This window comes from Helobdella robusta, assembly GCF_000326865.2.
Source record: "Helobdella robusta unplaced genomic scaffold HELROscaffold_33, whole genome shotgun sequence".
Lineage (NCBI taxonomy): Eukaryota > Metazoa > Annelida > Clitellata > Rhynchobdellida > Glossiphoniidae > Helobdella > Helobdella robusta.
In genome coordinates this window covers 1,114,731-1,127,135 of record NW_008704623.1, presented here as the reverse complement: position 1 = coordinate 1,127,135, position 12,405 = coordinate 1,114,731, and the positions used below count along the sequence as shown (strand labels likewise).

Genomic DNA, 12,405 nt, shown 5'->3' with positions numbered 1-12,405 from the left:
AAAATGGCGTTGCTTAATATCGGTGATTATTTTGTTGGTTGATTGACTGACTGATTGACTGGTTGACTGATTGACTGGTTGACTGATTGACTGGTTGACTGGTTGATCGATTGATCGATCGATCGATCGATCGGTTGATTGATTGATTGATTGATTGATTGATTGATTGATTGATTGATTGATTGATTGATTGATTGATTGATTGATTGATTGATTGATTGATTGGAAAAGAATTTAAGAGTGGAATCAAACTATGGTCTGGTCGAGTTATTTTATGTACATAAACTAGCTCGTGCATGCTTACTTATGTATTAAATCGCAAACTCTTCTTTGGCCTACTGTGACAAACAACGATGAAATTACACACACACACACACACCACACACACACACACACATGGACACACACACACACACACACACACACACACATGGACACACACATACAAATAAGCTAACATACATCTGTCGGCCAGACAGCTGTTTGCCTAATTCATCCCAAGCTCAAATCTAAGTTGCATGAATTAGCAGATATAATCTATTGCAAAAAAGTAGAGATAGAGAGAGAGAGAGAGAGAGAGAGAGAGAGAGAGAGATACGCGTAACGTATCATTCACCATTCATACTGGATTCTACATAGTTTAACACATATTTGCATTTTACACACCTACACACTTTACACACGCACAAACACACCAGCACAGACGTGCACACACATAGACACACACAAATTCTTTTTTTTCTTTTTATTGTCACTCCTCTCTCTCTCTCTCTCTCTCTCTCTCTCTCTCTCTCTCTCTCTCTCTCTCTCTCTCTCTCTCTCTCTCTTACACACACAAACGCTCGCACAGATACAAACATACACACACACACACGCACGCACGCACACACACACACACACACATTTGAGCTAACATGACTTAACGAACGTTCGCAGATGAAAAAAGTACCCACTGAAAGTGACTTTACTTAACGTATCCTATCCCTAAAATAATATAGTATGTATGTATGTATGTATGTATGTATGTATGTATGTATGTATGTATGTATGTATGTATGTATGTAGGTATGTATGTATGTATGTATGTATGTATGTATGTATGTATGTATGTATGTATGTATGTATGTATGTATGTATGTATGTATGTATGTATGTATGTATGTATGTATGTATGTATGTATGTATGTATGTATGTATGTATGTATGTATGTATGTATGTATGTATGTATGTATGTATGTATGTATGCATGCATGTATTCATGTATGTATGTATACAATACATCGATAAGTTGAACGTGATACTGGATCTATAAAAGAAGATGCGAATGCAACGTAGGTACAGCTTTCGTTGGCCAATATTCATTCCTTCTTTTTTCTCTTTCCGTCGCTCAGTCTATCCTTTGAGTTGAGATGGGTTTTGATATTCCGGAGCCATTTGTCTGGGACGAGACCTTCAAAGTTTTTGTTAGCTGGCCTTTTTATTTAAAATTTTTTTTAAGTTTTTATTCCATTCAATTATATTACAAGTCCGTCATAGTCTAATGTTATCGATACATCATCATTCGTACGTTTATTCATTCATTCATTCATTCATTCATTCATTCATTCATTCATTCATTCATTCATTCGTTCGTTCGTTCGTTCGTTCGTTTGTTCGTTCATTCATTCATCTATTCATCCATTCATTCATTCATCTATTCATCCATTCATCCATCCATCCATCTATCCATTCATTCATTCGTTCGTTCGTTCGTTCGTTCGTTCATTCATTCATCTATTTATCCATCCATCCATCCATCTATCCATCCATTCATTCATTCATTCATTCATTCATTCATTCATTCATCCATCTATCCATTCACTCATACATAAAATATATTGTAACTAAAAACTCGACGCAGAAACTTACGCTTGTAGTAATTTTTACACAGAAAAAAATCTCACCAAATGTTCAAAATTAAATTTTTTCCGTAGTACAACGAGTTAGATGAAGAGCACAAGGGCCTGTTTCAGGGGGTTTTCAACGTGGCCAAAGCCCCATCTGACCAGGGTGCCTTAGAATGTTTGGCGAAACTTGTCGATGCCCATTTTAAACATGAAGAGGTTCGTTTTTGTTAAGTCGGTTCATTCTTTTTGACTCATTTTTCTCAAATTTTTCATCATAAAATATAAAATTAATTATCATCTGTGATTCATTCTTTCAATCGTTGGCTTGTTTAACATTTAATCTATCGGTCCATCCATCATCCCAAGCATTAATCTGTACATCCATCCGTCCACCAATCAAAACATCCATCCATTAATCCATTCATTCATTTATTCATCGAACAATCCTTCTATCCATCTACTACTACCAGGAAATGTTCAAAGCTAAAAGCTACCCAGACGCGGAGAGCCACAAAAAAGCGCACGACGACTTCATGGCCACTCTGAAGACGATCGCCTGTCCAGTCGCTAACGACAAAATCCACTTTGCCAAAAATTGGTCAGTAGCTTTTAATATCTGTGACCATTGTATGCTTATAAACCAACATTGCACATGTAACATGTCTTATTTTATCATAGATGTCATGTATTGATTATATATTAAGTTCTACCCTAACTATAAAGTAATTTCTAGGTGTTAAAATTTTCAAATAAATCTTATCAACACAATAGTTTAGTGCCGATTACACTGTTTATAATTGCTTACAACCTTAATTATTTTATAATTAAATTAATTAGATCAAAATTTTTGTCTTAAATTTGGTTTCAATTTGATATTTAATTTGATTTTAATTTGATTTTAATTTTCTTCCCACCCTTCCCCTAAAGGCTTGTAAACCACATCAAAGGAACTGACTTCTTATACAAGGGAAAGCTGTAAAGAGGTTCCAGTTCCAGTTATATCCTCTAAAATGGCAATCATTGTATTTATTAACATTATCATTTTCTAACGATAAACATCATTGGCCTTGAAAAAAGCCTGGTGACCTGTGAATTTTATCTATATTTCATCTTATATGGCTTTAAAATTTGTTCATTTGAATAAATTTGTTCCGTAGATACATAATAAAATTTGAACATAAATCATCGTCGTCATGTTATGATTGATATCTGTATGGATACACATATTGATAATTATTGATACGTATATATTGGTATATTTATGTTGTTATATATCATCTGTTTTTGTCCTAAATTATCAACTATACATCTTCGGTTTTCCACATTTTTTTTCCAAATTAAAGTTTGTGGAAGCAAAATGTCTCTTGAGTATTAATTATACAAAAATGCGTTTTCCGAATTTTTCGTCAAAATTAAATTTAATAAATAATAGTAAAGACAATATAATAAATAGAAATAATTCAAAATAAGTGTATAGATAGATAACTACACTAACACTAAGCATTCTTTCTATCTTATAACAAAAATTTCATCTAATCGTGATGGAATTAAAACGTTTAAAAATTATTGAGTTTTTTTCAAAGAAAGAAACGATCGCACAGAATTTTCTTACAGTAATCACATCATCAATGCAATCACATCATCAATGTAATGTTAACGTCACTAGCTAAACCGATTTTAAAATTTATCCTTGGGTTGAGTCAACATTAAATGTACGTACATATGGCAGATATAGCAAAAAATGGTAGTCAAATGGTCACCGCCGTCAAAATTTATGCCAGATTATACCATTTCAAAATTTTGCCCATTAAAGTTGTCTAGACCTGCCACTGCATGTATCTTTATGAATGAATCAATCAATCAAATAGCTTATAAAGCGCTATTTCCGCGATGTTCAACAGCGCTCCTCAATGAATTTTGAAAACAGATGGGTCTTAAGATCCGCTCTGAGCTTCGCAAGTGATGGAGAAGTAGTCAGAGAAGTAGGTAGAGAGTTCCAGAAAAAAGGGAGAAGAAGAAGACGATCGTAAACCGGGGCGTTTAGGTTCAATTAATATATCTGATAAATACTTAGAAAATAATTTAGATTGAGACTTATACATGAGCGTGCAAATTTTAAAAATTATTCTATATTTTATAGGTAGCCAGTGCAAGAGAACAAGATATGGAGATATATGAGAAAAGAAATGGGCACGAGCAACTAGACGAGCAGCAGAGTTAAAAGCTTTACTTAAAGGATAGAGTAGTCAGGAAGACCATAGTAGAGCGAGTTACAATAATCAACCCTATCTCAATCAGTCGGTTCTGGTAGATTTTTTTTTAATAAAATTTTTATCAATCGATTGATACATTCTAGCGGACTAATAAACTAAAAAATTTTAAATGAAAGTATACATTCGGTGGAAGAATTACTAAACTAAACATAACTTTTTAAATGGAAGACCACATTTTATGACGGGCAACGTAAATTATAAATTTAGTCGGTCTTTTGAAAAGAAAAAAAAGAAAAGAAAAGAATGGAAGATACAGATAAACAATGTGAAGTTGAAATGGAAAATGCAGGTAACATAGGAAAGCCGTTTGAAAACGTTCTGATGAATGTTTATTTCATTCTTTTGTCTTTGAAAAAATGTAAAATACAAACTAAAAAACTTATTGCAAACATAGTCAAGAATAAATTACTAAAATGTAATTTTTAAAAAAAAAATTTACTAGAATGTAATTTTTCAAACATGGTGAAAAAGTAAATTGAGTTGCTACGAAAATGTTGGAGCCGTAGGTAAGCAATTAGAACACAATTATGGTCGAACATTGTGCTTAAAACATATTAAAATAGTTGTTCTCTAGCTTTTTGAAGTTTTTTTCTGTGAAAATATTTAAACGTTTCGTCAGTTTTCAGATAATTTTTCATATTTTACGTTTAGAGATTTCTGAAATTATACCGATTAAGACAAATACACCGTGAAAAATGTTGTTGTTCATGATCCCATTCCTTATTCAATTGCCAAAATTAAGTGAGAAATTCTTTTTAAATTAATTTAAATTTATTAATTCCATCTTTCTAATTTGAAAAATTGTTTTTGTGATCTCATTTAGTTAAAAAAAATAATGTAGATGGCTTGGAAATTGGGCAGAATATAGCTCTAGGCGTCTACACGTACAACAGCTCGGCCTACGTTATCAATTCCACGCTGATGTTGACGTCATTTTTTGCCGTCGATGGAGAAAATTCGTCGGACGGAAGTTCAACCTTTTGTTCTGTGACGGTTCCCGGGTTCGAACCCCACTGGATCGGCCTGGACCTAGAAAACATCTTCACGATATGTTACGCGATTGTCTATGCCGGCAGTGGTGATATTTGTTTGCGATTTAGATTTGTATATGATTCAAGATATTTTTGAAACGTACTCTTGTGCATATTTCTACAAACTCATAGTACATATTCAATTTGTTAAAATTAATCAACATACAACTTTCAGACAAAGTTGACCTACCAACAAAAAACGATCTGAACTTCTTCATAGTGGGGGTGAGCAACAGATCCCTGGATGTTCACCCGCCAGTGAGAGGCACCTACGATCTCTGTGCTCAATATCCAGGTGTGGTTGCTTCAAAGCAGGTGGTTCAGTTGAATTGTTCTTCTACTACGCCTCCAGCCAGATACGTCATACTGCAACAATCTTCCAACTCTACTGGATACATGTCCGTCTGCGAATTCGAAGTCTACGGAACTCCATTCGGAAGTTTGAGTTTTATTGAACTAGATATTTTTAATTCAGAAAATTGAACTGAAACAAACTTTCCACATCATTCCATAACTTTCTAGTTTACAGAAAGAACATTCTCTTGCACCAACCAGCCTCATCGAGTTCGGTATACAGAGAAACTACCATAGTCAGCCAGTGCAGTCCTTTCGTGGCAGATCTCGCAGTAGATGGATTTCACGACACGCAACTTCTGGACTGCCACTGTGGGCATGGTGTGGATTCAGTTGGAGGACCGAACTGGTTCATGGTGGACATTCAGGATTTTTTCTACGTAGATTACGTTACGTTTACTTCAAGAGTCGGTTACTATGGTTTGTATTCAAGATAAAATTTAGAACAAGTATTTCATGGTTCTCCTATTTTTCCAGGTCGTCACCGCATGGATAATTTCTACATCGGGTTCACCAACACACCCGGCTATCAACCAATCAGAAAGCAGTACCCCCTCTGCGGTCAGTGGTCTGGTTATGTGGTTCCAGGATCTAAGGTGCTCATGAAGTGCAACGCCAACCTGCTATCTTTCAGATATCTCATTGCCCAGCAGGCTGCCGATGCTTTCGACGGTAACTTCGCTTCGTGCGAGCTACAGGCCTTTTCAGCCCTATCCAGAGGTAGTATTTTAATTTTTTAAATTCTTTTTTGATGGAACAAAACATTTAATTCATTTTTTATTTTATGATTAGAGTCAAGTATTTTACATATCATCATTTTTTATTCTAAGATTAGTGTCAAGTATTTTATAAACGCGTTTTTCATTTTTTTTTCTGTAAAATTTTGTTCGTTTTTTTTTTGTTTTAAAAAGTATAGTACTACAATTCCAATCGCAGATTTTTTTGTATGGAAAAAAAATGCAAGCTCCTATTTGAGTGGCTACAGAGTGCAGACAATGAGTGTAAGAAGTGCCGTTGAATGTCTCCACCGCGTTCGTAAAGTTGGCGGATGTGATTCCATTAACTTCAATGCAGCTTCCAAGACATGCGAACTCAACAAACATCAGAATGGGTACAGTGGTTTGGATTTGAATGCAAACTGGGCTTTTTATGTAGTCCAGTATTACTAATGGTTGAAAGATTTAAAGTCATCTTTAAATGATGTTGATAAATTTGCGTTTTAAGGTCTACTTTATACAAACTTTTTGAAATTCCAGTATGGGCATAGTTCTAAACAATGTTCGTTATACAAATGTTCTTTGCCATGACGACGTTCGTGTGAATTTTCATTTGAAAAATCCGTTGTAGCGAACTTAAATTTTGGCTCGTCGTTCGTTTCAACTTTCGATTTTTAGAATTCTTAAATAAAAAATTAAAAATTTGATTTAAAAAATATTGTCGTAAAACTTTAATTTCAAATGTATAGAAATAACTTAAATAAATACAGACTATATAAATTTCTTTACATTTCCAATGAAAAATTGAAACTTTTGTATTTCAAATTGTTGGCATTTTCGTTCGGAGTTTTACTCCTAATTTGGTACCTGCTCATTCCGGATTCGCTACTAAACCAGGCTAACAAACTACAACCGCTAATTGTGGAGAATAAATTCTCCAGTCTTTTTAACGAGAATATTCACGAGTTACTCAGGACTAAAGGAGATATATTACAACGAGTGCAGTCCCTTCGTTTTAAAATCTCATCTGCGTCAAAGTTTTTAAAACAAAACTGGATACCCGAACTATATCAGAACTATTTTGACGAAAGTAATCTTACTATCATTACAAATTTTGATCAGAAGTTCATCGACGTTTTAAACCAGTTGGAATGTTGTAATTCTACGGCAGATGTTGTTTTAAGTTGGGTAAGAGAGCTGGAAGATAATTTGGAAGATGATAATTATTTTCCGCTAATTGACTTGACTGAGTTGTACATAGATGACGATATTTTTTGCTCAAAGTACAAATATTCACAATGCCCGACCTACAATTACCTAATTTCAAGGTTTTATCCATTTTCTGGTTCTTCGGTACTATGCGACGCTATGAAGAGATATGAATTGTTATATCCTGAGTACAATAACGTGTGTGAAGACGACATCAAACACGCGATGAAGCCCGTCCAACTCCTTTCCAACGCAAGAAGGTACGTCCTAAAACTAGCTTCGAGAAACGGCTACGCAGATATCGACACAAGACCTGTTCATCCGGTGAGGATTTTTACTAAAAGTATAATTACTTCAAACGGGGAAGTGTTCAGTGGTAATGTTTACGTCAGGAGAGAAGTCTGTGAGCATGATCGAAACATCCAAAACAGCGAAATATTACAGCATTACTCCGAAGTTTTTGTGATTTCTGATTTCGGCAGGAGGAATTACTTCTCAAAAATGATTGAAACCTACCCGAGACTCTCACTATTCATCGATTTCCTCAAAGAACACCCCGACATTAAGCTCCACACAGATGAGACATCAGCCCTACTTAACGATACTCTGGGTATAATGAACATCAGTCCAGAGAGAATCATCACAGGCACAGTCACATCCATGATAACGTACGTCCCAAGATTCACACGATGTGGCTATGCAAGTTTATTAGAGACTCAGGTCCTAAACAGGTTCTACAGATCATACGCGCTTGCAAATGTATTTAGCTCCTACTCTCAAAAACAAGACACCGTTTTAATTATCGATTCGGATAAAACAAATTCGTTTGCAAATATCAACGAAGTCAAACACAACTTAGAAAAAATAGCGGCCGAATTTAAACTTAAAGTCTCGATCTTCAAAAAACATTCAGCCACCAATCAAAAAGCAAAATTGGAAATTTTCAGCTCAGTTCTCGTAGTAGTGTCAACTCACACATCATCATTAGCGAATTTAATATTCGCGCAGACGGGCGTATTAGTAATAGAATCCATGTGCGGCTTTAAAGATATAGACTTCCGATACCACAGACTAGCAAACGTCTTGGGCATGCTATGGTACGGTTTGCCATCGACGAAGCCCTGTGAAGATGGCGTTGTCGTTGATCTACTGTTGTTGGCTGATGTAGTAAGCCGATTTTTGAAAGAGCGCTCTGTTAGACATTTCAACTAGCTAATTTGAAATAACTCATCTATTAATCAATATATACCCATGGTTTTAGCTGCCTAATTTAAAAGGTGTTGTATAGATTTAATGTTATTCGTGTTAATTAACTTATCCATTGATACATTTTAGCTGGTTAATATGAAAGGTATGGCATTAGAATAAATGTCATTCATGTAGACTGAAAGTAATTTTAATTTGCCAAAGCATGAATGTGTATCCAGCCACTTATATTTTAGATATTTGATTGATTGGATGATTGAAATTTCGGTTTAAATAGCGCAATTCGAGGTAGAGTAACCAACGAGAAAAGAATTTACAATTTTATTATTTGGAATTTTACAGTCAAGAAATTTTAGAAAATATAAAATGTTAATAAAATGCGTAATATCAACAATTCGTTACAATTATTTTTCAACAATTATCGACAATTATTTTTCAACGATTTATAAATAAATGAATAAAAGGAAAACTTATAATGATGAATATTATAGCATGAATGATATGTTTTAGAATAATAGTCAAGTTTATATTAACGAGCACGCTTTAGTAAATCTTAAAGTAGAATATCCTAAGTGTCTGGTTCGTTACGTTGTTCACTTTTATCATTCATTCTTTTATTCATTCTTTCATTCATTCATTCATTCATTCAATCAATCATTCATTCATTCAAACTTGTTTACATGTTAATAGATAACTAAATTGCAGACAAGCGCACACACACACACAAACATACACACACAAACACGCACACATATACATATATATAAAATGTATTTAACAACACAACATAACAATATAATACCATTATAAATTATATTAGAGCTTTCCTTTATACTGAAAGTCAGTCCCCTTTATATGGTTGACAAGCCTGTTGTGAAAATTTTAAACTAAATTAAATAAATAATTGATTAATTAATTAATTAAACAATTAATTAATTAATTAATTAATTAAATTAATATAATGATATACAGGCAATCTTAAACGCATTTTATCAGCATTATAGTGACAATATAGATACACAAATAGATACATAGTTTAATAATATAGATACATAGTTTTATAAATATAAAACCCGAGACATAGAAGGAGAAAGGAAGAGAAAGAGAATAAGGAAGAGAAAAAAAAAGAGTAAGAAAGAGAGAGAGAGAGAGAAAGAGAGAGAGTTGTACTTACTTTACATGTATATAACATGGATATCATACATTATTGCAATGAGTTGTTACTTAAACAAAGACGGTATACATACATATATATATATATATATATATATATATATATATATATATATATATATATATATATATATATATATATATATATATATATATATATATATATACATACAAATATATTTATATAGAAAGAGAAAAAGAGAGAGAGAGAGAAAGAGAAAGGGAGAATATGTGTTAATATGTAATAAGATATTACATAAATAATTAGAGATTTGTAAAGTAAGAATGAGCTAGTTGGTAACAAAACTTTAGTAGAAGCAAACACACACACACACACACAAATTAAATGCGTGTACATGAATTCAGTTGATTACTAGCCCTCTCAGATCAAATTCCAATGTTCTTGTTTTTAATGTTTTTAATATGAAATTTTCAGTTTTGTTTGTTTGTATAGTAGTAGCAGAAGTAGTAGAAGATAGATTTTAAAACAGATTTCAGATAGGATATCTTTCTACATCAAGATTAATTTTTAAATTTTAGTAAATATTATGTACGTATATAAAATCAGAAATACTAAAAAATATTATTTGTGCTATGTACTGGAATAGAGGCACTATGCATTTATTTTATGATGTTGTTTCACAATGAAACAACATCTTCATGTTCTAGTTTTTGGAATTGAAAAATATATTGAGAATAAATAGAGAGAGAGAAAGAGAGAGAGAAAAAGAGTGAGCAAGAAAAACAGAAAAAAGACAGACACGCAGAGAGGAAAACCACACATTAGCTCATTTTCAATCAACTAAAACTTGATTCATTTTTTCAAAAATTTGAAGAAAAAATGAATTATCAGCAACTAACCAGTCCTTGGCCCACGTGATCTGCTCATCCGAGACTGGAGTCCTAACTTTTTTGAGGGCCTTCTGAAAATTCAGGTGCTCCTGATGGTGAACATCATAGTCTGCATAATTGGCTTTTCTTAGCAGGCCCTAGGGAGCAAAGTTGAAATAATCATAAAAATTATGTTTATAATATAAAATTGCGGTTAAGATAATTATGAATGTATGATAATTGGATAATTATTATTGAAAAAATTATGGTTATAATTATTAGAACTATAATAATAGTTAATATTAAAACAATTATAATTACAATCAAAAATACTATAAAAAATACAAATAACCTCTTCGTGATCAAAATGCTCATCTATGGTTTTAACCAAATGCTTTAAGACTATCGGGTCATCGGGTGATTTAGCCAGTGAAAATATAACATGGAACAAATTTTTATGCTGTTCGTCGAGTGTGTCGTACTGGAAAAGTATTTAAAAGTATTTAAAAATATTTTAATGTATTTAAAAAACTAATTCAAGTAATTTTTAAAAATACAAACACACCTAAATGGATGGATTCATGGAGGGATGGATGAATGAATGAATAGAAAAATAATAAATGAGTAAATGAACAAATAAATGAATAAAAGATTAATTAAGGTATTTTATAATGAATTTGTTAATTATTTTTACTAAAGAAGAAAAACTAACAAAAACTCTGAAACTCTCATCCCAGATATATGGCTCAGGTATGGCAAATCCTGTCTTCATCATGTGGATTAGAATTCAGAAAAAACTTCCTCTAAAATAGTTTAAAAAATAAAAATTATAAATTAAATTAGTATTAAATAATAAATAAATAATTAATTTTTTTAATTAATTAATTATTTATTTTATTTATTAAATAGGGAATAAATAAACTCACTTTCTTAATTTTATATAAATAATTTTGATCAATTTTTTAAAAATTGACTAGAAATAGATTTGATTTATTTTTATCTATTTAGATTTCTTCAACTTTTATTATTTTTTAAATTATTTTAAACGCAAGGATGCTTTCTATCCGGTATATTTTTGAAAATATTTTAGTATAAATAACGTGTTTTCGAAGACTTTTTTGTAATATTTTTAGGGTATTTAATCAACTTTTTAATTTTTAACAAAATAATCTAACAAACAGACCGTTTACACTTCGGTACACTTTTAAACATAAACATAAAAATATATAAATACTATTTGATGGGTTTCTTTATGTTATATAATGTTATTTGGTTTATTAATATGTTGAATAATTTTATAGCTTATGTAGGTAATTCTATTGAAATATTATTAATTTTTTGTTTATATATGTATATATATGAATGTAAATGCTTATTGTATATTGCTTATTGTGTCTTATTAGGATATATATTATTTTTATACATTCTACATATATTTTGTTTATTTATAGACACAAATCCCAATGTTTAACACAATTAAATGCTGCTAAAGTGAAACTTTATTTCAAAACTTCAGTCAAACAAACAGCAGCAGTCTTTTTAAATTAAGCTTCATTCAAATAGTGTTAATTAAAATATGGGCTATATAAATATATATGTGTATGTAAGTATGTATGTATGTAAGTATGTATGTATGCTTGTATGTATGTATGTATGTATGTATGTATGTATGTATGTATGTATGCATGCATGCATGTATGCATGTATGTATGTATGTATGTATGT

The 12,405-nt window shown here is 31.8% G+C and overlaps 4 protein-coding genes across 4 annotated transcripts; 3 read left to right on the top strand and 1 right to left on the bottom strand.

Moving 5' to 3' along the window:
• Positions 1 to 1,410: 1,410 nt before the first annotated feature.
• On the top strand, positions 1,411 to 3,066 carry HELRODRAFT_100875 (hypothetical protein; the record flags this gene model as incomplete). The annotated part of the gene is made up of 4 exons (XM_009022798.1): positions 1,411 to 1,464; positions 1,975 to 2,103; positions 2,358 to 2,485; positions 2,815 to 3,066. 4 exons carry the CDS (start codon positions 1,411 to 1,413, stop codon positions 2,864 to 2,866), a joined length of 363 nt encoding a protein of 120 aa, XP_009021046.1. The 3' UTR covers positions 2,867 to 3,066.
• Positions 3,067 to 4,403: 1,337 nt separating this feature from the next.
• HELRODRAFT_175371 (hypothetical protein) lies at positions 4,404 to 6,714 on the top strand (the record flags this gene model as incomplete). The annotated part of the gene is made up of 6 exons (XM_009022797.1): positions 4,404 to 4,449; positions 4,984 to 5,238; positions 5,367 to 5,630; positions 5,714 to 5,965; positions 6,023 to 6,265; positions 6,482 to 6,714. 6 exons carry the CDS (start codon positions 4,404 to 4,406, stop codon positions 6,712 to 6,714), a joined length of 1,293 nt encoding a protein of 430 aa, XP_009021045.1.
• Positions 6,715 to 7,002: 288 nt separating this feature from the next.
• On the top strand, positions 7,003 to 8,758 carry HELRODRAFT_175370 (hypothetical protein; the record flags this gene model as incomplete). Its single annotated transcript, XM_009022796.1, has 2 exons — positions 7,003 to 8,637; positions 8,732 to 8,758. The coding sequence occupies 2 exons, from the start codon at positions 7,003 to 7,005 to the stop codon at positions 8,756 to 8,758; spliced, it is 1,662 nt and encodes a 553-aa protein (XP_009021044.1).
• Positions 8,759 to 8,983: 225 nt separating this feature from the next.
• Positions 8,984 to 11,875, bottom strand: HELRODRAFT_185740 (hypothetical protein). The gene is given in 9 exon segments (XM_009022795.1): positions 8,984 to 9,087; positions 9,103 to 9,462; positions 9,479 to 9,544; positions 10,711 to 10,838; positions 11,033 to 11,161; positions 11,393 to 11,492; positions 11,607 to 11,638; positions 11,660 to 11,695; positions 11,713 to 11,875. The coding sequence occupies 4 exon segments, from the start codon at positions 11,453 to 11,455 to the stop codon at positions 9,493 to 9,495; spliced, it is 372 nt and encodes a 123-aa protein (XP_009021043.1). The 5' UTR covers positions 11,456 to 11,492; positions 11,607 to 11,638; positions 11,660 to 11,695; positions 11,713 to 11,875; the 3' UTR covers positions 8,984 to 9,087; positions 9,103 to 9,462; positions 9,479 to 9,492.
• Positions 11,876 to 12,405: the final 530 nt, after the last annotated feature.